This window comes from Eschrichtius robustus, chromosome 6 (assembly GCF_028021215.1).
Source record: "Eschrichtius robustus isolate mEscRob2 chromosome 6, mEscRob2.pri, whole genome shotgun sequence".
NCBI classification, from domain to species: domain Eukaryota; kingdom Metazoa; phylum Chordata; class Mammalia; order Artiodactyla; family Eschrichtiidae; genus Eschrichtius; species Eschrichtius robustus.
The window spans coordinates 19655554-19682616 of record NC_090829.1 but is presented as its reverse complement, the minus strand read 5'-3'; the positions used below and the strand labels follow the sequence as shown (position 1 = coordinate 19682616).

The window sequence follows — 27063 nt, the reverse complement described above, 5'->3', positions numbered from 1 at the left end:
GGCCTCCAGGCAGCCAGGCTGCTGCTGAGAAGACAGAGATTCTGCAAACAGAGACACCCCAGGGAGATGTACTCAGCTTTGAGGTGCTGAGACTCCCACCTCCACATTCTGAAGCTAAGGAAAAAAGACCAGAAGCTGTTCGAATGTGAGATAACAGTATCTTTAATATTTAAGTAACAAAACATGTCTGTCAATACTCAGTGCATATACAATAAGACAGAGCAGCAACAAAACAAATTTACAAAGCACACTCTAACTACACGGAGGCTTTCAAACAATTAAGTGTTGGATAGAGAATGTGCTAATTAAAAACCCAGCTGAGCCACACCTCAGGGCCTCAGACCTGACTAGGGACTTGGTGGTGGTGCGGGGGAGAGTTCACTGTGCCCATGGCCTTCAACTCAAACCCTGAGAACCCTGAACAATCTCCATGTCCTACATTGCTCAGCGCTCTCTCTCCCAACCTCCACTTTGTGTGTGTGTGTGTGCGTGCACTTGCTGACATTTTTTAATTTTTAATTTTTTTTTTTTTTTTTTTACAGTAGGTCCTTGTTGGTTATCTCTTTTAAACATAGCAGTGTGTACATGTCAATCCCAAACTTCCAATCTGTCCCTCCCTCTTACCCTTCCCCACTGGTGACCATAAGTTCATTCTCTAAGTCTGTGAGTCTGTTTCTGTTTTGTAAATAAGTTCATTTGTATCATTTTTTTTTTTAGATTCTGCATATAAGCGATATCATATGATATTTGTCTTTCTCTGTCTGATTTATTTCACTTAGTATGATAATCTCCAGATCCATCCTGATTTTATCTGTTCATCCTTTACCCCATCTTAGACAATGATTTTCATGAGCGCTTTTATGTGGTTTGGCCTAAAACCATTGCTGTCTCATTGAGAAGTGTCTCTGGGTTTACTGTTTGGGTTCTTGGTGAACACAATTCCTCTCTGTTGAATGGGCCATGATCTGGTCTTCCCCCGACGTAGTCTTTACAGCCTGAAGACCCCTATGAATATTCACCCATCTCCTTGGAGGCCACTTTCATATGCGCTATTGGCCTGAGGACTTTTTTCCTCCAAAGAATAACCCAATGGTCAGATTCCCCAGTGCCAGTGCTGTTCCCTGACTAGGTAGTTTTGAGAGATTGGCTTTACCTCAGTTTCCTGTGGGGGGAGCCTATTCTGGCTCTGGTGCTGGGATGGGATTCTGGTGGCCTGGAAGAAGGAGGTTAGGCTTTTGGCAGTAGTGATGCAAACACAGGGAAGGCGTGTGGCTGCAGAGAGTTCTTGAACATCCAACGGTCCAACCACTCAAGATGAATTTAGTGAAGAGACCAGCTCTCAGGGTCACAAAGCTGACCACAGTGCCAAGTAAGTGCTACCCTCAACTCTTAGTGGCCTGCAGCCGTGGAAGTGTGGACACCTGTCACTTGGAAATATTACATTCAGGCTCATCACTTTTTTAAAAAAGAACCAGTTTCAACTCACTTCCTAGGACCTGCTGTGTTCCATTATTTGGTTTTTACATGGATTACACTGATTCTATCATCTATAATCAGAGCCCAGGAGACCTCAAAGGGAAAGAAGTAGGATCAGTGAGCATTTCATGAAATTTGGACTTAAATGTGATTTTACAAAGTACATTACAACATCAGAGCAATTATTTTTTCATTTTCTTCTATTCATGTGCAGGGGTGAGGCTAATTCACAGAGACAGTGTATAATTTCACTAATACATTATTTATTCTAAGTATATTTAGAATACCAAATATATTTAGATTACCAAAAAAAAAAAAAAAAAAGAGGAAAAAGAAAAAAATTCTTTTCTCATTCCTCTAGGGACAGTTTCTGGCCTGTGACAGAAAGAGGACCTGCAGTGGGGATTCTAGCTAGAATTAGCAGATGTTAGCAGAGGTGGAAAATGTTGGTTTCCTCAAACTGAAATCACTTTGGTCCAAGTAATGTTCAAGATCATAGTGGAAGAAAACTCAGATAATGAGCTGCAGATATGATAAATATTTTTCCCTACCAACTCTCCTTCAATCAGTGTTTATTAGTAGCCAAGTTAGGGCGGGGGTGGGGGGAAGGGGCAAAAATCAAATAACAGAAAATGATGTCTTTTGATTGACTCTTTTTTTCCTTTCAGAATTGTTCTGGGGGATGAGTTGGGAAATAGATCATCAATGGGCCATTGGCTAGAAGGAGGAGAGAGAGTCTGCCTAAATTACCTAAGTGACTGATAGGAATTCAAACCACATTCTATCATCAGATTAAAAAGGTTATGTTAAAAAAAAAAGAAATAAGAGGATTGGAAAATGTGGGCTATAGCCTCTAATGCACATCTGATAACTCAGCTGTTTTGTGATGGAACATTTAGAGACAGAGAATGGTGGCCAAGACCATCTGGCCTCACCACAGGTGAAACCAAGGCTTTCTAACTTCCAACTGTGAGTCAAAAGCAATGGGAAATCAAGGTAAAAATTCCTTGTTTTTGGGTGAGCTCTAGTTGGGGGATTTCTTCTGCTCCTACCGAGGTGTCTTGGAGGGCTACACGTAGTCGTACTTGGAAGGATAAGATTGTCCCTCATCTTCTGTGCGGGCACCCCCATCGTATATCTTCTTGGTTTTGGTGTTGGACTCAAAGCCAGTGCTGGCTTTGAAGCCTCCAGGCCTGTAGGCAACATTGTGGCCCGAGGCGTGATAAGAGACGGCTTTGTAGCTGAAAGCAAAAGAAACATTCTATGACCATAGATGTATTTGGTAGGAGGACAAACTACTCATTTTCCCTAGGATGTCTGACTTTTAGCACTGAAAGTCCAGTGTCCCAGGAAACCCTTAGTCCTGGGCCAACTGAGACAGTTGCTTCCCTGGGCTTTGGGACACTGGCTTTTCAGCCTCTGCGGTGGAGCAGAATTTCTTGCTTTGTATTAGAGCTGGGGGGTTAGTGACTAGTGAGTTCCCTCTGTTCATCAGTTAAGATGAAGCTGAACCAGAAATGATGTCCAGGGGAACATGGTTATGCCAAAGAATCATAGAATTTGTGAGCTGGGAGGTATTTACATGCAACCCATCTCCCCTAATCTGCTTAGTACGTGGATGAGGTAACAGAGGCTCAGAGAGGGCAAATGATTGGCTAGAGGTCACGGGGCTGGTGAGCAGGAGAGCCTGACTGGGATCCAGGTCTCCCAACCCCAGGCCCAGTTACAGAGGTACAACAGGTATTCTCAGCAGCTGTGCTACTAACATTTTGGAACGGATACTTCTTTGTTGTAGGGGCCTGTCCTGCGCTTTGTAGGATATTTAACAGCATCCCTGGCCTATACCCACCAGATTCCAGTATCACCCAATCCTTCCACCCCAAAGCTGTAACAATCAAGAGTCTTCAGATGTTGCCCAATATCTCCTGGGGACCAGGGCAGGGGTGGGTGGGGGGTGGAAGGTGGGTAAGATTGCTCCCAGCTGAGAACCATTGAGTTACAGAATACTGGAGTCGGGGGGAAACCTAGAGGGCTGGGTTTTTCCTCGAATAGCATCATTTCTAAATCTGCTCAGGCTGAAATAGGCCTGTTCTGTTCTTTAGGTCTCCTCATAAAAGATAAGGTTCATGATCCTTCTGTCAGTAGAGTTCTTCCATGTACCTATACTGATCATTCTGCCTGCAAATGATGTGTTAAAATGGACTCGGATAAAACATCTGATTGCGTTGGGATGGGGAGACTCACTTGGTTTCCTCGGGCGCCAGGCCCCGGCAAGCGATGCACATCAGCACGCCCCCAATTAGCGTGAGGCCTCCAGCGACCCAGCCAACAAACAGAGCCGCACCAAAGGTGTACCTGGGTGGGGAGACAGTGGCTGTGAATGTGGTTGACTCAACTCCCCGGGCTCTACCCAGTGAACCTGGCCATGCCCATCCTCTCTGTCCCCACTTTTGGATCCCACATCTATCCCAGCCCACCCCTGAACACAGCCCTTTGGGTCGCAGTCAACTGCATCAGGTGTCCTGGAGAACAGAATTGGGACTGAAGTTACTCAGCAAAACAGCTGTGGGATTCTTAGGCCCCTAGCATCACTCAGGCATAGAATTAATTGTAAACTTCTAATTTCAGAGAAACATCTCAGGAAATCCCCCTCCCTCCCTATTGGCAAAGGGAAGTGTCTTGACGGTTTGGTAAGAGAAGTTTGAGACATTATGGGATCAGTCTCAAGTTATTATTTCAGAAGGAATTTTGGTCTCTTGGGTTCTTACTGTGGGCCAAGAAGCCTTTATCTTCTCTAACTCAAGTAACCCTGGTAACCGTCCATGCCGGTAGGAGCATTATGTTTAGAAAGAACTAATGTGAAGAGACCAGTCATTCTTTCATTCATTTCTTCACTCATTTGTTCAACAAGTATTTATTGAGCTCTTACTATGTGCCTGGCACTGCCTGGCACTGGGACAGAGGGGTGAACAGAACGGACACAGACCCCACCCTCAGAGTGCTTCTGTTCCAGTCCGCCAAGGCTGGTGCTCTTCCCCTTGGAGGGTTGCCTCCAGTGGGACTCAATTACATCAAAACAGGATTGTCTGAGAACAAAATCTCTGAAGTTGCCTGCCCAAGGGACACAGGAATGTTCTAAGGAGACGGTGTAAGAGAGTGATGGCAGGCATTAGCGCTGGGTGCCAGGCGGGTGGGTGACTCCTCGGGCAGAGGCAGTGACACCAGGCACCCAGACACTGCGGCCAAGGCGGGCTCTTCAAAATAGGGTGACCAACCATCCTGATATGCCCATGACAGAGAAGTTTCCCAGGATCTGGGACTATCAGTGCTAAAACTGGGAAAATCCCAGGAAAACCAGGATGAGTTGATCAGCATGCTTCTAAGTTGCCCTTGTAGTCAAGAGACCATGGGAAGACGGTAAAGGAGGTTGAGGGCAGCTTATGGGGATCACATTTTTTCCTATTCTTGAAATAAAGCAGGAACATGGATGGCGAGTGGAGTTCCAGGCAGCCAGAGAGTAATGGATTTATCACGTGCTCACGCTCATCTGTCTCCCATGATGGTGTTGCTAGAGAAATACCAAGTGTATCCGCTCCAGAGATGACGGGTCACTTTTAGGTATAATATTTACATTGCTCTCCCAGAACAAGATCTTTCTTCTTCAGGAATTTGCTGCTGCTTCTTGCTATGAAATACATCCCTTTGAAGTGGCTAAATGACTATAGGTGTTGGAATTGCTCTTCCACCTTGGAAAAGTTCTACTCTGCTTCCGACACCAAATTACAGTGAGGTTTCATCTCCCTCCACTAGACCGTGACCTCTGTGAGAACGAGGACCTTGTCGTTATCCCCAGACCTCAGAAGAGTTCCTGGCCCACAGCAGGTGTTCGATACATTTGTAGAATGAATGAATTAATGAATGCGAGAAAGAGCAGCCGTACAAGGAAGAAACATTACTTTTCTCATCTGTACCGCACCTCCCTCATTTCGATTCCAGCTTTTCCCTGTCCCTAGCTGGGTTCTCGTCATGGACAGGAGACGCGGGGGTGATGCCCATTTACATGCTTGGGTTAACAATGCCTGTTTCGTTGCCACCACAATGGGGCCTGTGTAAGAGTGTTAGATAAATACTGTGAACTGTCGCTGTATTTCAATGCAAATGTCAGATCAGCCTCAAGTCATATCACCAAGGATATTTCACTGAAATGAAGTTTATGAATTTACAGATCATTGTTGATTTATAATATGGCATGGTTTCCTCTGATAAATTTTTGCTATTTCAGGCACTGACAGTCACATTAGGCATACGTGTTTAATCGGATTTTTACAACAATGTTCACCACGGAATACTGAGACTAGTTTAGGAGGTTACCTGGTCTGGACGGTCTGCACCATCCCACCCATGCTGGTGTACATGTTAGCTGTGGACATCCAGAAGTTAGTAACCAGCATGTTGGCAAACACAGACACTCCAGCGATTGCACAGAGACCTGTGGGCAAGAACGAGAAAACTCCGGAGTCAGCTTTAAATGGATCACATTGTTTGTGAGGCAATGTATGTTTAAACGAGTTTAGAGGAGCAGGCTGCAGAATATTCCATTCCTATAACAGGATGGTCAATCCAAGCATCGATTATTGAATTCCCACTATGAGTCAGACCCTGTGCTAGGTGCCTACACTCTCTTATCTCTCTGGTTGAGGAAAGATTTGTACGTGCACAGAAAGAGATTTTCCATCTTGGGACCAGGGGTCAATAGTACAAATATTTTGGGCCTGGTCCTTTGATGATGTCAAGGGCTTTTCCCTTAAAATCATTTTCTAAAGTCTCACCAAAATAATGCCTTTAGGGATTGAGTCACATGTCTACCTAGAGTTGAGAATCTCTCATAATGAGGTGAAGGTGGCAGCTAAGAGGGACATCAGCACTCATGATAATTCTGTAGAGTGTAAGTGAGCCTTAATCTCAGATCTTGAATCCCAGTGTGTAAAGCTCTGATCCATATTCAAACCATGCTGACTAGGGAGAAGCCCTGTCCTCTGCCAGAATGATTTTGCTTTGACATTCCTGGATGCACATTTGAGAGAGGGAACCCCAGGCTCCTTGTTTACCTGAGATGATGAACATGATCCCGGAGGTAAGTGTCATTTTGGCTTTGGCAGAGTCATCCATGTTGCCAATGCGGATGCACTTTAGGGCGAAGATGGCCACCAGGAGGCCGATGACACTCAGGACGATGCCCACAATCATCAGGGCTCGCACTGCCTGCAGCATGGCTGCGGGTCGAGGGGCAAGACACAAGCAGACAAGTAAGACCACCTCAACGTGATTGATTAGGCTCTGGTTTAATACAACAAAACAACTACAACCAACCGGCACCAAACCGCTGAGAAACGGCAAGTCCATAAACTGTGAACCTTCTCATCATCAGGGGATATGAAATTGTGAAAAATACAAAACCATCGCTTACACTCCCCTGATTGATGAAAGACATGCACGCAGAAGTCTATAGAATGAGAAAATTATGAACTGTTGGAGCTGGGAGGGCCAAGGGAATTTAGCTATTTCATGTCCTCATTTTAAAGCTTGATAACCTGGGGTCCAAGAAGGGGAAGTGGCTTGACTAAGGTGCCATTAAAAATTATTGATAGAGCTTATAGTAAAACTGTGTTGCTTTGACTTCTAACCCAAACATCTTTCTTCTCTAGTCTTTCCATAGGAACGCAATGCTTCATAGGGTTGTGTCCACTTCCAGAAAGCTCAATACTCATTTACAGCCTATAATGAAGCAAGGTCACTGGTAGTATACCAGGGGCACTGTATTGTTGCCTCCTCCCAAAGGGACTACTAAGGTCATGGTGAGCTGTAGGTTTGGGGTCTACATAAAAAGATGATTATATCAATTATATCAATCTCAGGCCTTTCAGCACAACCACAGTTTATCAGCAGTTCCCTTTCCAGGAATCAATGGAAGCTGTACGTCCTGCTGGGACTCTCCTGCAGTGACCTCCCCTCCAGATATTTCCAAAGAGGTTTCTAGTGCAACCTTAATGTGCAGTGACTCATCCCAACAGTTTTTTACTGAGCCTGCATGACTAGGCATGGGGATGACAGTGAGTAACAGGTCAGATATGGTCTCTGCCCTCACGGAGCTTAGGCCAAAGTGGGGAAAGAAAGTCATTAAACATGTCCACCACAAGCATAATTAATTTTACAAAAGGAAGATAAATTAGTTCTTGTGTCTTCCAGAGGGAAAGGCCACTAGCGTGGGTAGTTCTGGTAAAGCAGAACTGAAGAACCATGTGAAGCAAAGCAGAGAGCTCTGTCCTATCCTAGTTGTCATAGCCAACTGCTACTTTTAATTGAAAGCTATTAGGTACTTTTCAACATTAAGAGATTGAAGCCATATAAAAACTCCCTTGCAATGTAGGTAATATTATTATCTCTATTTTATAATTGAAGAAATTGAGACTCAGAGGTTAAATAAGCTGCCCAAAGACACATATCAAAGGAAAGGCAGAGCTGGGGGTCAAACCTGGAACTGTTTCAAAATGGTTATTTTCCCATCACAATACATTGCTCTGAGGTACTTTATCCTTGAAAATCAGGTAGAGTTCTGGCTGCCAGCAAGGTATAGGGATCTGTAAGCTCCTAACAGAATGTATCCTTCAAACTTGGAGACTAGACCATAAAATGTCATCCTCTGAAATGGATGCTAAGAATGTATAAAGGAATATTCTCCAAAAGTCATCTCAGGGAATTGCCTGTCCCAGGAGATTATTTATAAATGTGACTCTCAAGACAAGGGAGCCCTGGGAGGAATTCTCTCCAATCTCGTCGGGAAGATTTCATCTCAAATATGGCCAATATCAGGGGAGCTGCCTGCTTATTCACTCTAACGTGTGTATCATAAAGCAATTTGTCATGATGGAAGAATTGGAAATCAATGAAAGATATTGAAAACAGGAGAGGTAGATCATGCACAATTCATTAAAGAGCCTTCTGCAGTGTCTGAGGAATGGAGGCCCCGGCAACTTTCTCATCAGGTAGCGAGACAATGGTAACCAGCTACTCTAGTTCTGTGCCATTGACTTCCATTCACTTAATTCTGATTCTCTTCTCCCTAAAGAAACTTCTGCTTTTAACTTTGCTTCCCTGCTGGGAAGAGATTTCTATAAGCATCCATCATCAGTCTTGGTCCTATTAACCACTATATTCTGGGGGTAAATGTGTTGGTGTATGGTGTGGATCAATCTTCCAGGATCTGACCATTCATTCCTAGAAGAATTGATGAACATTAGCGTCTTGGGCCTGCAGTTTCCTGATGCTAGAGCCACGGTGGCCCCAGTAAGGTGAAAAGAACTCATGAGGGCTTAAGAGTGGCCTCTGGATCCACTCCTTAATATAAGAGGGCTCTAGTGTGTCGCCTCTGTTTTCCAAAGCCTTGCCCAATGGCTATGTTGACCCCACTCATACTGGGAACAAACACACCATCCATTCTCTCATTAACAAATGCAAGCATGTGACATCTACTTGTGTATTTATTTATACCTTTGTGTATTCATCCAGCACATGTTGGTATACTCTCATAGTCAAACGTTAACAGATTCATGCTCTCATCCATGAATTCATTCATTCATTCATTCATCCATCATGTATTCTTAAGCTCAGATTCTCTGCAAAGCCCTTTGCCAGATGCTGTAGGAAGAATAAAATTTCATGAGAAATAATCTCTGTCTTCAAGCAGCTTACAACCTGGAAAGATTATATTTTCACTGGAAATCCTGAACCTCAACTTTCTTTTCACCTTGGGAGTACTTTGGCTAAGAAATCATAATAGAACCCCTTTCTGACAGTCACTCATGGTGTGGTTCTAGCTCTCTTTCACACACACAATTAAATTCTAAGGCTGTGGTTCAGGACAGCTATGGAGAGGAAATTTGTGGGGCAGCCCCAGACTTCAGGAAATACCCTCAGGGCTCTTCTATTTTTGCATGTTGCTACCAGAAAACTGGACTTATGAGAGGCGGAAGGGACTTTGACTTTCCTTCCGTCTTGTCCTCATGGGCCTCTTATGAACTTCAAATCTACTCAGGAACCTGTTAAAGGTTTTAAAAACTGCTCTTGTTCTGATATTTTAAGCCTTAAGCCATTCAGAGAACAAAATCTTTTATCCCTTTTGAGAAGCACCTGGCAAGGCATCTGGTTAAAACAACCAAAACCCAATCAACCACCCAACCAACCAGCCAACCAACCAACCAATCAACCAATCAACCAGCCAAATAAACAATATTAACCAAGTAGGATAAAAAATATCCCTTCCTCATTCTATGAAAAATTTTACTTATCCTGGACTGTTGGCAAGGATGGGGTCATTGAATCTCTTTAATTGAGTGGTTCTACTATTTGTCCCTGGAAACATACCACATATGTGCTGTGGTTGTGGCTGAAGTATGTGGTCTTCCCTGACATTGTTGGATTAGAAGGGATGATGATGCCAGCTGGTGGGAGGTAAAAGCACCGGGCTTGCCTGATGTGCAGAGCAGCTGCTGCTGTGTGTGCCACAGGATTCCTTGGGTACTGAAGCCCTAGCCAGCCTGTCTTTGCCTTTGCAAAGACAGCCTTTGCCTCAGGCTCTCAGATGCCCTCTTGCCTTTGCTGGGTCAGGTTTGCATGACAAGACCTCATTCTTTACTGCTCTCTCTTGATCTCTGGATTTCTGATGAACACTGGTACCTGCTTTGAACCAGGGGTCCACCCTGACCCTGAGCTCCTTTTTATTTTTTAGAATCTCCTTCTAGGGTTAGGGTTAGCTTACCACTTTCTTTTAGCCTGTGGTTGGGCAAAGACACAACACTGTCTTATATCTTGTGGGGCCACTGTCAGAGCCACAACTCTTGACCTGGATGGATGAACCAAGATCTTCCTTGCTTTGGAGACCCCTTGTGGGTGTTCTTCTGAGGGTGGGAGCTGTGATGGGGACAGCTGCCAGGAAGCAAGGGGAAATGTTCTTCACTACTCACTGCTAGAACTCCCCTATGTCTAGTAATGACCATGGAGATGCATGGTGGTGACCCAAACTTCCTTTCCATCTGGAATATTCTACCACCTGGAATACTAATCCGTCTCCAAGGATAAGTCACCAGAGGAATTGCTTCCAAAGGAGGTAGATTTCTCTAGCCTCTCTGTCTCTCTCTCTTTTTTTTTAAACATCTTTATTGGAGTATAATTGTCTCTTATTTGATATTCTGAGCAAGAGGCATAGGCTTATCAGCTGATAACAGGTGAGTCAACGGGTTCTATAGACTGATTCCCTGCACCAAAGGTGTGACTACAACATTCTTTCCAACGAACAAAGACATATTATCAGACATGAAGGGTGGGCAGGATTCAGGGCTGACAGAAGCAAACAGAAAAATGGGAACTCAGTGTCCCCCACCCCCACCCCACACCATTGCAATATATCTTATTCCCCCAAAGTAGCTATGAACTGACAGGCAAGGCGTGGTTCCCAATCCTGGCTGTACCTTAGCCTCTCCTGGGGAAACTTTTAAAGAAATGTTAATGTTTTGCCCTGATCCCTAGGGATTTTCACTTAATTGTTCAGTGACATAAAATTGCAAGGAATGATCTGAGAAAACAGTCCTCAAGAGTGCTTAGGAGGAGGTGCTCAGAATGGGGAGTTGAGAGGAAAGAGTTCCCAGTGGCTGACATCACTAAGCTGGCTAGGGGGTGTGGGTGGGGCTGATGAGACCGCAAGTCACAAAGTGCCAAAGACTGGACACGGGGCCTTTGTTGGGGTGGGGACGTGGAGGACCCATACCTTCAGGCACAGCTTGGCTTCAGATTGAAGGTTGGAATGGCTGGTGGCGGAGCCCAAAGGAGGGGATCCCAGAGGAGGGAAGTCTGAGGCCAGACCTCAGACCTTCAGAACAGAGTAGGAAGGCCTCGATTCTCCAGAGATTCCAGGGAACCGATATGGAGGTCCTGTGTATCTCATGAAATCCTGCAGACTTCATGATACCAGGTGAGTGTCATTAGGCAAGTCTTTTAACCTCACGGAAACCAAGTCTCCTCAACTCTGGAGTGGGATAGAGATATTTCTTGAAAAGAAATGTTGTGAGGATCAGATGCTGCTTGGCCCCAACATGGAACTAAGCCAGCCTCAGTAAGTTTTAGTTTCTTCCCCTTCCCTAAAAAGAAGTTATCTCTCCATAGAGAACAAACTAGTGGTTACCAGTGGGGAGTGGGGGAGCGGCAATATAGGGGTGTGGGAGTGGGAGGTACAAACTATTGGGTGCAATCTAGGCTACAAGGATGTATTGAACAACACGGGGAATGTAACCAACATTTGGTAATAGCTGTAACTGGAAAGTAAGCTTTAAAAATTGTATAAAAATTAATTAAAAAAAATAAAACAACTTGAAAAAAAGCAGTTATCTCTCTCCAACCCGACATGGCTTTGGTTTGTGCTAACCGTGTACAAACCTGAATCCTCTCACATGGCGATAAAATATGGTTGAGGATTTGAAAGCCATGGGTGAGAGAGTGTGAAGGGAAGGAGTGGAAGAAGACTTGAGAAGAGGGGGAAGAGAAAGCCCTGGACCAAGGTAGGGGGGAAGATCAGGAAAAATGGGCTCAGGGTCTGGCGGGCGATGAGTGGGCTGATGGTGGAAGCAGCGTAGGCAGCTCCTATCCTATTGCCCTTCCTTTCCAACTCTAAGGTGGGCTCCAACTACATAACTCTGACCGTGTGTGTCCCCACCAGGAAATGATGCCCCACCACTGACTGGTCCATGCTACGTACGGTGTGATGCTTTGTGGATGGCTGCCTCCGCTATCAAAGCCACAGGCTGAGGAGGCGTCCTGATTCCTGGGTCTACATAGCTTTGATCAAGAAATCAGAGCAACGACTTCCTTTTATATGTAAGGTACAGGTTTCCTTGGGCTTTGTTGATGTGTTCTCAGTTCTCTGTGGGATCACCTTCAGAGGTACAATAGTGTGTACACATTTAGATGTTTGTCCACATGTTGAAAAAGGCATGTTTGTGCTAAAACATGTCTCTTTTTTGAAGAAAAGGAAAGCAGCTTGACCAAGAGGTTCCCCCAGATCTCACTTCAACTTTACAACTAACTTATAATCATTCTACCTTTTAGGGCCAGTTTCTTCCACCTGACATTGGGGAAAGACAAGCTGGTTTCACAGAATCATGACTTTATGTGACACATTCAGCCAATAGTAAGAAGAAGTAAACAAGGCAGCTCCTTTAGAAAGGATACATAAGAACAGTTTCATATTTTTTTCCCTTATGGATTTTAGATTTTGTGGAATTGTTCTCTCTGTTAAATGTGGTTTCCTTAACTGCTCTCCCCGCAGCCATTGCCGTGTGTGTAAATATGATTGACAAGTTGATGGGAAACTCCCTAGCTCTCCAGTGGCTGTTGTTTTTTCACATTGAGGTGGTAAAGAGGAAATGCAGCCAGTTGTGTGAAAAAAACCAAGACCCTCAGTGCCTGCAAAGGGGCTGAGAACCAGTGAAGTGTTCAGAACACAGGTGGAATGGGGGATGGAAAGGAGAAAAAAGGACCCTAAATAATTTTTTCTTTGGATATTTAGATTCGTAAAAGGTGTTTGATTTTGGAGAAGAAAAAAACCTGGAAGATAGGATGTCCTGTTCGAGAGCTTTGGGTGGTATAGACATGACAGTAATGATTTAATGATGCCAAGAGCCAGATCTTGTAAATGCGTCGCAGAGCACTTTCACACAAATGCCTTCCTGTGAGGCACTGCGCACCTGGAGAACACGAGGTCAAGAGATGTAGGTGGCCAAGCTATACCCTTGATACCAACTCACTCGCCTCTAACCATAGGGCCCTGCCACTGCACCAAATTCAGTCTAAATATTTGCAAACACGTTAGAAAAAACAGTGCTTGACTATGATACCATCATGGAGGCCAGAGACCTGAGTCTGCCAGGCCTCCTCTCCACCGTGCTCATTGACTGCCCTTTTCTTTTTCTTCCCACTGTCTCCAGGGCGGGGAAGTGGGAATGACACACAAGTCATCCACTCTTTAAACTTAGTATTCTTAATTTTGCATTGTTAATGATATTGCTATAAATGGGTCAGGGTGCCGAGGTACCCTCTACTCTTATTGTGCTCAATCTCTTCAACAATAAGGAAGCCCCTTCTAGCTGGAATGAGCATGGACAGGGGAAAAGACACGATTTGGAAGTCTTTTCAGCTGTGTGTTCATACCCTGCTTCTGCCATCTTCTACCCATGGGAGCTTGGGCATGTTATCTTGTCTCTCTCTCTCTGAGCCTCAGTTTCCACTTTTGTAAAAAATAAAGCTGATACTTCTTTCCTTGTATTGTTGTGAAGATTAAACTGGAGAGTTTATGTGCAGTCCGATAAACCAGAGCTGTTTTTATTTCTGGGCATTGTCTCTGTAGAATTACATGCTACACTGGCTGTTTAGAATCCAGTGGAGAGAATCTTGCGCTATAAATTATACAATGCTTGTAATATACAGGTAAACAGTCCTGCTACCACCACCATTTACCTCATTCGTCTCTCTGTAGATTACGTAGTACAGCTAGATGAATGGAATCAAGTTATTCTATGGCTGTCAGTTCCAGCTAAAAGTGATACATTTTAATCAGATGAATGAAAAGTTAAGTGAGATTTTTGCAAGAAAAGAGCTTCTACTTAGGAAGAATTGAATAATTGGTAGTGATGATTACGATGATTAAAGCATTATATTGGTATCTGCCTCATGCCTTTACAGCTCTTGAAAGCTTACTTCCCTGAGTTCCAGGTCAAAATTAAACTCTCTGCAACCTTCCATTTCTACCTCTGGGCATTTCTCCCGGCTCCTCTGCTTCAGGTGTCTCTTCCCAAGGCCCTTTGTCATGCTCAAGGGCATGCTTTCAGCAGCCGCTTCCGCTGGCCGAGTCCCCCCTAGGCACTGGGTCCTGGCTGGTTCATGTTACTCCTTTCAGTCCCCCCGGGAGCCCCGCAAGTGTCCACAAGCCATCCTCTGGCCTCCTCTCTGGCTGCTTCATTGCCTTATGTTCCTGCCTTTAGCTTTTGAGTTTCTTTCTAGCCTTTTCCTCCTGGTAATCCTGCCGCCCTTCCCTCGTCTCAGTCAGTCAGCTACGTCTTAAGTCATCCAAAAAATATTTGCATTTCAGGACGCCAGCTGACACTGAAGTCACTCCTGCTGCCTTGAGGACTGGCTATTCTTAAATTCACACTGTTCTTCAAGGCCATACATGATCAACGATTTAAAGTATCTCCTTTTCCACAAACTCAGTCCCAAGAAATGTCTTTCCTGGCTTTTGGTGGGATCCTGTTCCCCCGACGCAGACCGGCAGGGCTGGGGTCCCCCTCTGTGAAGGCTGCCTGGAGCTTTTCAGAGTTTCAGATTTGTGAGCAGTTGTCAGGAGCGGTACAGGATGTGGTACAGAGATCTGTGGGATCCTTTTTAATCTGGGGATGTGAGGAGGCTTCTTCAGGGAGGAGATGGTATTTGAGCTGGACCTCACATATGGGAAGATTTGTGCAGATGGCAGTTGGGGTGCAAGAGGGGGGACATTTGGGCAGCAGGGGCAATGGGTATCCAGGACCAAGCTCAAGGTATAGTAAATGGACAGGGAAAACCTTAGGCTGTGGGCAAAGGGCTGGTAAGAGATGGGTCAGGGAAGGGAGGTGAGCAATGCAGGAGGGCGTGGGTGTCAGGCTGTCATGTCTGCACCTAATTAAGCTGGGAGTGGGGAACCATGGAAGCTGTTTAGGTCTTGAAATATCCAGGGAGATGAGAGGTGAGAACTGGAAGTTGGTGACTGGAAGATTCTGCCCGACCTTCTGCCACCGTCAAAGCAGAAAACACTCTAAAGAGATGAAGGATAGAAACCAGATTGTGAGAGGTTAAGAGTGAGGGGTGGTAGAAAAATTTAGTCTTTCAATTTGATTGTCAGTGAGCCGAGGAGAGACAAAAATTGACAATGATCCGAATCAAGAGAAGGTTTTCCAGGAAAGGAGGATATAAGCATAAGAGAGGAGGAAAGATGAAAGAGGCAAAAAGGAGAGGGGCTGATCAGCGGTGATGGCCAGACAGGAGGGCATGGGGCATTCACAGCCGGGGTGGAGAGGTCGGCCTTGGGCGGGAGGGAAGGAGGGGATCTTGTTCTTCAGAGAGGTGGGGAGATGAGGAGAGATTCTGGGAGGGCTCAGGGAGGATGGGATCCCTCGGTAGAACAGGAAACACAATGAGAGTGGCAGTGATGGGGTCTGGCCATTTAGGAGAGTGGGGATATTTGGGATCCCCATGTGTAGAAAGATACAGAATGAGCAAGAGATTGGTAACATGTGATGGGGCCCTGGGAAGAGGTTAACGAGCTGAAGTCATGGAATGTCATGCTTTAATTTTCAACATAAGGTCAATCTTATTTTTTCATTTAATAGTTAAAATTAGCTAGCAACTCAACAATCCACGGTCTCGCATCTCCTCCCTTCTGACCTTTGCCCTCACGCTATAGCATCATCCCTCCTCCAGGGTTTCCTTCCCTCCGGACAGGTTCTACCTCCCTTGATTCTCTAAGCAGGTCTCAGTCAGTGATTGGTCTGTCCTGCAACACAAGTGGCTTCTAAAAATGGAGTCAATACCCCAATTCTTCCACTCTGCCACCCACCTTCTATTTCTTTCTGCACATGGAGATGAATTAGTTGAATTACTCTTTACAATTCAATTTCAAGGGCTTCACAGGCTCTTAACAGTTTTGTGCAAATTTATTCCCATCTACCTGTCCACAAAGTGTTTGTTTCAGAGAGGCAAAACCCAGCCCTGTTTTCCTTTCCTCACCAAACTCACATCTGGGCCACTCCTTGGAGCCACTGATTAGCCTGACCTTTTATTTCTTTTTGCTTTAAAAAAAAAAATACAAGTAGAGCTCCCATAATATCTAGAATGCAAAGTTCCTATGATTCCTATTTGAAATAACTCTCTGTATGAGAAACAGGGACTTAGCTGATTTTATCTTCAGGGGTGAAACGATGTCACATTTATAATTATATTTATATTCTGAAATTATTATAATATCATTACAGTTCTATAATTATATTTTGACATGTATTGTTTTTTAGGAGTGCATACCAGAACCTCTCAACCCAAATGCAGAGAAAGGATATTTATAGTTTAATGACAATGTATACTTTCTGGCACCTACGGAGACTCCAGTTTTTCAAAGGAAAAATTAATTGAATTGATAATGAAATGATATTAGCTCCCAATAAACTTTTTTGACTGTAAGAAAATATTCACCGTCCTACCTACTCCCATGTGTGTGCAGGCAAGAGCAAGTCACATGCACATACATGCACACGATTACTTTTCTCCTTGAGAAACATGGTCTATTCTAGTATCATGAGCCTGTCCTCACGATAGACCCATTCTTTTCATGACCTGCTTCCTTACTAGCAATTCCTTTGACCTGAGTATGAAATCGCCGATATTCACCGCTACAACTATAGCCCTTTTTGACACAGGGTCAACTTCTCCTCTTATTCACACCTCTGATCCGGAGCCCGTGCTGCGAGGGTCATGCCCTGCGCCCATCTCACCCAGTCCCTCCTGGCTGCGGTGAGAGAAGCAGGCCCTTCCCTGCCTCACCTGTGCCCTCGCCTACCTGGCAGGCCCAGGATGGTGAAGTAGGGCCGGCACTGGGTGAAGCCGGAGCTCTGCTGCACGCAGCTGCGCCAGAGCCCTTCGTACTGGAACACGGCGGTGACAGGGTTGTCATACAGGTCCTGGGTGCTCCACATGTCCATCACCGTGGCGGCGATGCAGCCGGCCAGGCCCAGGATGGACAGCAGGAAGCCCACCACTTGGCATGTGGCGGTGGACATGGCCTGGGTCCCCGTCCTCCCGCCCAGCTGCCGCCTTCGTCCTGCTGTGCGCCCGGGGAGCTGCTCTGATTAGATGGTTTCCCTCAGCCCTTGGTGTTTGCTCACAGTGTTTTCCTTAGATAGTTCAGTTTCACTCTTGGTTCAAGGGCATTGTTTTTTCATTTGTTAGGGAAGCAGCCCCAAGAGGCACTTGTCCCGCTGAGCCGCGCAGACCCAGCTGGTTTGAGGGCGAGGCGGTCTGGGTGGACCTCCGCCCCACCCTGGCTCGGGCTCTGCCCCGAGGGTGCCACCATCTGGGGAAGAAGCACAGCTGAGACCCCCCCCCCCCAACAAAAGCCCTTCCTTTAGGCTCTGCTCATCACAGGAAACCACTTCGCCTGACCTCACTTAAAAAAAAAAAGGCTCGGGGCTTCCCTGGTGGCACAGTGGTTAAGAATCCGCCTGCCAATTCAGGGCACACGGGTTCGAGCCCTGGTCCGGGAAGATCCCACATGCCGCGGAGCAACTAAGCCCACGCACCACAACTACTGAGCCTGCGCTCTAGAGCCCGTGAGCCACAACTACTGAGCCCGCGTGCCATAACTACTGAAGCCCGCGCGCCTAGAGCCTATGCTCCACAATAAGAGGAGCCACCTCAATGAGAAGCCCGCGCACCGCAACGAAGAGTAGCCCTTGCTCACCGCAACTAGAGAAGAGCCCGCACGCAGCAAGGAAGACCCAACGCAGCCAAAAATAAATAAATTAAAAAAAAATTAAAAGATGCTGTTAATATTCATTGAGGCAAGTTACCTTAAAAAAACAAAACAAAACAAAACGGCTCCAGGAATCTCCTCTTACACCAGATGTTAACATTTTCTCCTCACGACTAAAACCACGTTTCACTGACATAGTTCCATTTTGTTCTTACAGAAATAGGTAGGGCAGGTATTATTATTTCCCACTCATATTTTTTGGGGGGGGGGCTGTGAGTCAAGCGACCTACAAACAGGTTAAGAAACTTGCCCAAGTGCCTTGAACCACAGCTACTTTAAAGATGACAAAGGTGGAGCTCCCATCTCAACTTCCAACCCAGGGCTCTTTCTCTGTTTCCATATGGAGTGACAGAGGCAGGCAGAATTGACCCCTCTTTTGAGAACAGGAAGCCAAATCCTAGAGATAGGCTCTCGGTCCACCGGTATTGGAACTGGGATGAGAAGAAGCAGGGCATTGTGTTGACGGCCATCTCACCCATTCACTCCTGTTGCAAGAACCACGTGAAGACCACGTGACAGGCAGACGTGGAAGTTCCACAAAGGCCAGGAGGAGGGAACAGGGCAGGCTGGGCCAGAGACCCTGACCTGGTTACTGAGAGGCCTAGCACCTGCTCCTGACACTGTCCCTAACACGCCGTGTGCTGCATGAATTGGGACAAATGGCTCAACCTCTGTGGGTCACAGTTTTTTCATCTGTAACATGGACAGATTAAACTAGAACACTTCAGAGCCCTTTCAGGTCTCACACACTGTCATCTTCTACATTTTGCAAAAACAGTTTTCACTACAGTTGGTCAAAATATCAGGATTATATAGTCACACAAAAGAGAGACTTGGCTGGAGATCAACCATGGCGTTTTGTCTACATAATTTGATTTTAGAATTATGTTAGAGAATTGATGGACCTGCTGCTTCCTGTAGGTGGTGTGTGTCTGGCTTCTGAATTCATTTTAATGAGACTTTCCCCAAATCTGGATGTCAAGGCCCTGATACACAGCGCCACACACCCATACCCCAATCTCTAGCCTGCAGACAGGTTCTCCCGGAAACAGGCCTGTGCATCTGGACATTTCAATGTTATCTTGGGTGCACCCAGCCACCACTCCCACGGCTTTATTCCCAGCAAACACAGAAAGCAAATATGCAAGGTCTCCCCTCTGATTTGAATGGAGGCAATGCTCCCCTCAACCGTACACCTTGCTTTAAGTTCTGTGATCAGTGTTTGTAGAGAAAGAAGAATGAGCCAGGAAACCCAGAAGAAGAGAGCAAGCAAGAGTTATATGACTAAGGTCAAGTCGTGGCTCTGTATCCCCTGAACTGAGCTACAAGGCCAAGTCTGAAATGTGGGTAGAAGGCAGCTAGAAGAAGTGACTCTGGTCTCTGCTGGTGGACAGGGATTGACCGATTCAATTGGAAAATGTTGGAGTAATTCAGGAATGATTCTGCCACTGTCTTTGTGGACAGAGCTCATTTTACTCTTTTTTTCAACTAAGAGGCAGGCTTTTTATCCACAAAGAGATCTGTAAGAGTTTGGTTTCCAGTTGTTCATTTTATGACACCTGTCTACCCCCTCCCCACACATTGACTACAATACCACCAGAACAGTAGATTGAAAATGGAAACATTAAAACGAAAAAGTTATTATAGTTATCTATTCTGATTCGTGGCAGTTTCCCCACTCACTCTCCTATGCAAATGTTTTTATGCAAAATTTCAGGACAGAAAAAACAAAGTTATTCAGGTAATAATGAATTAAGCTTTCTTTCTTGTTTGAAATGGCGACAGTGACTTTATGTTTTTGGAGGAAGGAAAAACTAAGTTTAAAGGATGAACTAAAGCTCCCTCTACCTAGGCAGAATACTGAACGAATAGAGAGAAATTCTAAATCTATACACTTTTTAAAATATGAAATAAGTACTAACATGTTTTAAAACATGTGGAAGATGGGATTTTTCACTTCCTGGTGAGTTTTCTGTGCTCCAAAATGAGTGGACCACTGCTTTAGCTGTCACTGCCAAAGAGTGAATGGGGGTCCGCAGAGGAACATCTGGCTTTCTTGTTCATGGCAATAGGCTTTGTTAAAATATATTAACTGTATCTCTAATGATAGTGATAGTTTGTGGTCTGATTATAATAGTATATAATAATAATGGTAATAATTCATGGTCTGATTGTGTTTAACAATAATGGGGTTGTTACAACTTTGTTTAATCACCTTTAAAATGGAGCAAAAATTTTTGCTGACTTCTTAGGGGGAATCCTCCCTATATTCAACTTTAAATTTGCTTCTGGTGGTGGCATTTCAGGTTGTAAATTTCCAGGAGCTTATATTACTTTACTGACATTAGAGAAAACATTTCCCTTACCTTTTCTTTACCTCATTTTAGGAATATAAATATAACACCATCTATGGTTATTAGGCAAAATGGTGATCAAATAGCAATATAAAATATCATAGCTAGGAATATAGGAGGAGTAAAATTAGTATTATTAGCAAGACAAATGATTGATACATCTATTGATTTTTTTCTTTTAAACTGTTAACACACTTTATATTCTTAATTTCTGACTCCACCTTTTGGTGCTCAAAATAGAAAATTTAGAAGCAGGGAAAATTAAAAAAAATCTTACAGTTTTAAATCCTAGACAAAATATCTGGCATACTTTCTTTTTAATCCATTCTCTGTATATATTTTTACATGATTAAGAGATTATACAATTTAATGTTCTGTGCTTTTCACTTGATTGCATACATGTGCAATTAAAGTATTTTGTAAACATTGTTTAATATATTTAATTTAGTATATTAATATCCCATTATATAGAAGTGCTACTATTCACTAAAACAGAATCTATTCTTATATAGTTAGATTATATCCCTTCCCCAGTTTTTTTTTTTTTTTTTGTATGAAAAACAATGTTATGATGAACATTTTTCACATAACTCTTTGCTAGCATTTCTGATTACTCTTTTAGGACAGATTCCTAAGAGAGGAATTAACATGTCAAAGGGTGTGAGGTTTTAAAAAATCTTTCTTATGTAGAAGCAGATTTTTTTTCTATGAATTTTATTCCTAGCAGCAGTATTTGAAAGATCTTGCCTCATTGTACCCTTACCTACACTGTGAATTTGGTAAGTTATACACGATCACTTGTTTTGATTTGCATTACTTTGATTACTAATGAGTTTGAAACTATATTTTTTAAACAAATATTTATGGAGCATTTGTTTTTCCCTTTTCTTGAGTTGTCAATTTGTACTTCTTCCTCATTTATTTGCTGGAATTTTAGCATTTTTTTCTATCAACTTATATGAATTATTTATTTGTTAAGGATCTTAATATATTGCTATGATTACTGAAACGACCTTTTCACATCGATTATTTCCTTTTTAGTGTTTTTCATGGTTCTAGAAAAAATACAGCGTATTCCATTTATATGTTCACACTACATGGTGCATAATAATACGTGCTTAATAAAAATCTGTTGAATGATGTAGTAAAATGACTGTTCTTTTCTATGCTTAAGAATTTAATTTCCATTTAGAAATGATATTAGAATTATTTTAGAATTCTAGAAAGTTTAGAAGTATTTTATGTATCTTTACATTTAATTAATCTGGAATCTATTTTGGTTTATAGTCTATGATTCTTTTTTTCCCTCAAAAAAGTTAATCAATAATTTTTACAGCACTTACTGAATAACCTTCCCTCTCCCCATGCTTTGTAAAACCTCCTCTATCTATATTAAATTCATGTATATGTCTTTCTAATTTTAGACTTTGTTCCATTGACCTTCTGTTCATCTTTGGGCCGAAACACCCTTTTAATTATCACAACTTTAGAATTTGGTTGAATATCTGGCCGAGTTAGCTCTTTACTTTTGTATTATTCTTAAAAAAAAATTTAAAAGTTAATTTCATCTACTTTCTTCTTATAGATAGCCACTTTGTCAAGGTCCCAAAGGAAAACTCTTACTAGCATTTTGATTAGAATTCTTGTAATGTTATCCACACAAGCTTACGCTCTGCAGAAATTCTTCCTGGGTTTGAATTCTCACCTGCCACTTACTAACTACTACAGTGTCATTGGGCAAATTCTACAGCCTTTTTGTGCTTCAGTTTCCTTATCTATAAAATGGAGGTAATACCACTACTTACCTCATAGTGTTGTTGTGAAAATTAAAGTGTAAGGTAATTTATGTAAATTTATACAACCATGTAAATTATATTTAAAAATATAAATTAACATATGCTAATTTCTTGAGCCAATGCCTAGCACAGAGTAAGGTCTTAATACATTTTATTATTATGTAATTAGTTAATTATATTATTTATTATTATACATTAATTAGGAACAAATTCACATCTTTATAATATTCCTATCTAGGAACCTGTAGTATATATTTCCATTTAATTGACATTTAAAATTTTCTTAGTAAACCTCGTTTTTCATCTTTATCCTTGCCTGATATTTACACTTGATCTTAGCCAAAAGGCCGAGAAGTGATCCTTGCCTAATATTTAAAGATATTATTCCTAAGTGTTTAACACATATTGTATTGTGTTGCCTCACAAAGAGGTCTAATTTATTTTAATTCTCTTAATACACTACACTCTCTCATGCCACTGTGTCTTTTCCAATGATGTTCCTCTCTTTCTGGAAAATTCTTTACCTCCTTATCTTCCTGGGTAACTCATACTTGTTGTTAGTAACTCATCTCAGCTGTCATTTCCTTTAGGAAGTCCCTTCCCTCATGTCTGCACCCTGTACCATACAAGGCACTGACTATGCTTTATTGCAGTGATTCTTAACTGGGGCTGCTTTTGCCCCAGGAGGTATATGGCAACGTCTGGAGACATCTTTGTTGTCACAACTGTGGAGCGAGAGGTGCTGCTACTGCCATCTAGTGGATGGAGGCCAGGGATGCTGCTAAATATCCTATAATGCACAGAACCGTACCCAACAAAAAAGAATTACATGGTCTAAACTGTCAGCAGTGCCGAGGTTGAGAAACCTGGCATTGCGATGGTTTGTTGAGCCTCTGTCTCTCTTTCTAGATTTGTGAGCCTTTTGATATCTATGTTCCCCATGTGCAGACAGCTTGGGACATAGTAGGTGCTCAACAAATGTTTGTTGAACAAATAAACGTTCTTTCTAGTGCCACGATTTCTGTGTTACTGGGTTTTAAAAATTTTTTTAAATTTTTTAAAAATTTAAATTAATTAACATATTTATTTTGTGTTATTGTTTATTTCCTGTTATTTCTGCCTGTGTAGGAGGACCAAAGGCTTTGCCTTTCTTTCCTTATCCCTGCCAAGAGGAGAACTTGTTCAAACCCGGTCAGCCCAGGAGAGGGTGGCTGCCAGTGATGGTTCTAGTGAAAAGACTTTGTCTAGGAAGGTTGGCTGCCAGTCCTATGGCTCAGATTTCTCTGGAGGGTTCGGTTGTGCCTGATTTCTTCCCTCTGAGCCTGAGTATCTGTGTTTGCGTTCTTGGGAGTATGTAGCTTCTCCATGGAAATTTAAATATTCTGTGCTTTCATTTCAATGGCAATGGAAAGGAAGTTAAAACAAGTATGTTCCAGATCCTCAGGCTAGCCACTTACGGTTTGGGTTCATTTTGGTGTTTATGATCATGTTTATATCAGGGGTCAGTGAAGTGATAGCCTCAGCTGCTGCTTGAACAAAGTGTTCATTCCAGCTCAAATAGAAATGGAGTCAGGGGAATTTCTCCCTACCTTGTGGCACTGGCACCATGAGCTCAGACACCTGTGCCCTGGTGGTCAATACACAGCATCACCAGCAGCATTGTTCTGTCCTGTCTTCACATAAACCCGATTGCAACAGTTAGTGGTGGTAAATTACACAGCAGAGAACTATTCCTCCCCAATTCCAGAAATAATTGGGTTGATAGCCTTAGAGCCACATTCAGTAGTTCCACATCCCAACCTCACCTCAAGTGAACAAGACCATTGCAAAAAGCAGCAAGTCACAGATGCCTCATCACCACAGACTCAAGAGGATGATTCTCTGACGGGGTGGTGGCTAAGTGTAAGATGTGAGTACCTCGAATTTATTAATACCATTTTGTAAAACAAACCCACGTGAATAGAGAATCTGCATTAATAATACTAAACTCAAAACATTGAGAGAGGTGAAATACAAAATCGGACTTGAGGCTGTCTCTTTGTCCTGTTAAACTCCAAATGAAAACCAACAATATCCCTAACACCAGATGAATTTTGACATTTGTGTTTATTAGTTTTTTAGTGGTATTTACATTACATTTGCAGGTGTGGCTTTGGTCCTTGTATAAGATTTATATGCATTAGGAATTTAAATCGATGGTTATACGTGTTTATATTAAAGTGACACTAAAATGAATATAATTGAAATCAACGTTGAGGGGCTGCAAGAATTTTTTTCTTTTAAAAGCGATTCTTACAAAATTCTCTTTGAAAAATCCTTCTCTGAACTATCTAGTCCCAGGATCTTCACATATGAACACACACAAAATTTCTAAGAGAAGGCCCTAGAGCAGTTTCAGTCTGGCTCAGTTTTAGCTCTGCGGACGTGGGCAAGTCACTTTGCCCTTCTAAGTCTCCCTCTCTTGACCTGCAAAATAACTACCGGGGTTGTTGACAGCTGTTGCTAGTCCAGGACACTCCCCAAGACTGCAACCCCAATCTTAGGCAAGAGGGGAGGATAGGAAAGGTGCCTTTGCACTGGGGATTTCTGCTTTGTGTCTGAGAGCCTTGGGGCTCCCAGTTAGGGCTGCGAGCTGGGGCTTAGGTGCAGGCAGGACAGGGTCTGAGCCCTGGCTCCATTTGCATGTGACTTTGGGCAAGTTGCCCCAGCTCAGCTTCCTTGTTTCTAAAAAGGTGGTAGTGATAGCACCAAGTTCACAGGGTGGCTTGTAGAGATTGCACAAAATATTGCAAGGCAGTTGTTGGCTCAAGTGCTAGTGCCAGGTCTGCCATTGTTATTTGCCTTTGTGAAGCCTTATGACTCCTCAGATGTCACGTGGGTGCTCTGTGCGCGAGAGGTCAGCCTCAGGCTGACTCTCTCCTTCGTGGCCTCTAGCTCTGCATGGACACAGGTCCATGGACCAGACCTCTGAGAGATTTGGGGCATTTTGCATTTGAGGTGAGGGAGAATCCCAAGGGCAGATGGTTAGCCCCGAAGCTCAGGAGGGGTCAGCAGGACATAGGGATGTGGGAGTGGCTCACCTTCCTCCAGTCCCTGGTGGAGGGAGACCTCACTGAATCGGCAGCTGGTCACCCACGGATCTGGCTCACATTCTCCTGTTTGCACCCAGGCCCTTCATCTCTTAGCTTGGCATTCGATGCTCTTCATCATCATCTCCGTATAAACCCTCTTCTCCAGCCAAGGTCATTCCTTCATTTTCTCCCAAGTAAGACTTGGGTGGAAGCACCCCCATGCCTTTGCCCATGCTGTTTTTCCTCCTGGGATGCGGCCCCTCTAACTCCTAACTACCTTTCAAGGGTCACTTGTGGGATTTCCTTCTCGGTGGGTCTCTTCCTGAGCAGGTCATCCTCATCTCATCTCCTGCAGCACCGGCCTTCCGTCCTCCTTACTTGTCACCTTGTCATACCCAGCCCGCAGTGCACTTTCACATTTCGGGGGGGGGGGGGGCGGCGGCGCCAGGTCCACAGAATCCTGAGGTTGTAGTGAGCTCTCCATCCATAAGTGTGGAATGTATGAAAGACTGAGTCACTGCGTCACTGAGTCTTTACCTCTTACCTTCTGTGCGGGTCTAAGTCTTGACCCTGCAGCCAAATGGGAAATTCCTGCAGGAGAAGCCCTAGTTTCTATTTCTGATCCTCCTTACTGTGTCCACCTTAGGAAATGCCTCTCTCCAGACTTTGATGTATATTTATGGAAGGAAAAAAGAACTAAGAAATAAAAATGACAAGTGTATTCATTGTCTTACTCTGTTACCTGAGTGAAAGACACTTTTAACATTCTCTACTCTCGAGACTTGAAGTTTTCTTCAAGTTAACATGACCCATCTACAAATCCTTGAAAACAAATCCTTGTGTGGCTAATATGCCAGTCTGGACATCACAGCCCACACCCCTTTGCCCCGCACAGTCCTCTGTGCAGAGAGTGCCCTGAAGCTGGTTCCATGTGGCCAATACATTCCGGAGGTCAGGAGATGCAGAGAAGGGGCCCATCTGGCGCCCCCATCCCTGAGAAATGCAGCACCCAGTTCTTTTTCTCTGTCCCTTTCCTCTGCTCCCTTTCTGTTGCTGCTACGTGCTGAGGTGCCCCCTGGAAGCTGGGACCAGGCACAAGGGGGGCTGGAGATGGAACTCTCTTCAGGAGATTCACAGTTCCCAACTCAGGGAGGGGAGATCTCAGGGCTAAAGGAAGGAAGTGGCTATGATCTGGGCCTCCTGAGTCCTGTTCCTGTTGGTGATTGAGACAATGCTATTGCTTGCATAGGAGTTATTTTAAAAATGTGCCCATTGGGGAGAACTGGGTACCATCCGGTTAGGGATACAGGAGCCCTACCAGCTCTAGGAAGCTCCTCTCCCTAAGTTTCCTGCACTCCCATTCCTACCTTGGTGGTGGAGGCTTTTGCTTCTCCCTCCCCCGTGGTCCTTCTGTGATGCGCCAGACAGAGACCGCTCTCTCCTGTCCACCTCCATCTTCCCCCACATCCTGCCAGGTACCAGCCCTTACCTGGCAGCCCCAGCAGGGTGAAGTAGCCCCGGCACTCGGTGAACCCAGAGCTCTCTCGGACACAGGAGCGCCACAGCCCTTGGTAGTTGAATACAGCTGTCACCGGGTTGTTGTACAGATCCTGGGTGCTCCACTGGTCCATGCAGGTGGCGGCAATGGTGCCCGCAACCCCAAGCAGTGAAACCACAAACCCCAAGCCCTGGCAGGCGGTCACGGACAT

At 44.1% G+C, this 27063-nt stretch overlaps 1 protein-coding gene across 2 annotated transcripts; it reads right to left on the bottom strand.

Annotated features, from left to right (window-relative positions):
* Positions 1 to 2545: 2545 nt before the first annotated feature.
* Positions 2546 to 27063, bottom strand: CLDN18 (claudin 18). 2 transcript variants are annotated; one of them, XM_068547326.1, is made up of 5 exons: positions 26844 to 27063; positions 6585 to 6749; positions 5848 to 5965; positions 3721 to 3831; positions 2546 to 2717 (listed from the first exon to the last, which is right to left on the bottom strand). In XM_068547326.1, the coding sequence occupies exons 1-5, from the start codon at positions 27061 to 27063 to the stop codon at positions 2546 to 2548; spliced, it is 786 nt and encodes a 261-aa protein (XP_068403427.1). The 2 variants fall into 2 exon arrangements, with proteins under 2 accessions (XP_068403427.1, XP_068403426.1); XM_068547325.1 differs by lacking the exon at positions 26844 to 27063 and adding an exon at positions 17162 to 17381.

Coding starts and splice junctions, on each gene's coding strand:
- CLDN18 (XM_068547326.1), bottom strand. CDS start 27,063: ATGTCCGTGACCGCCTGCCAGGGCTTGGGGTTTGTGGTTTCACTGCTT. Junction 5,966..6,584: donor GATCATGTTCATCATCTCAG/GTAAACAAGGAG, acceptor TCTTGCCCACAG/GTCTCTGTGCAATCGCTGGA. Junction 3,832..5,847: donor GTGCAGACCGTCCAGACCAG/GTAACCTCCTAA, acceptor CTCCCCACCCAG/GTACACCTTTGGTGCGGCTC.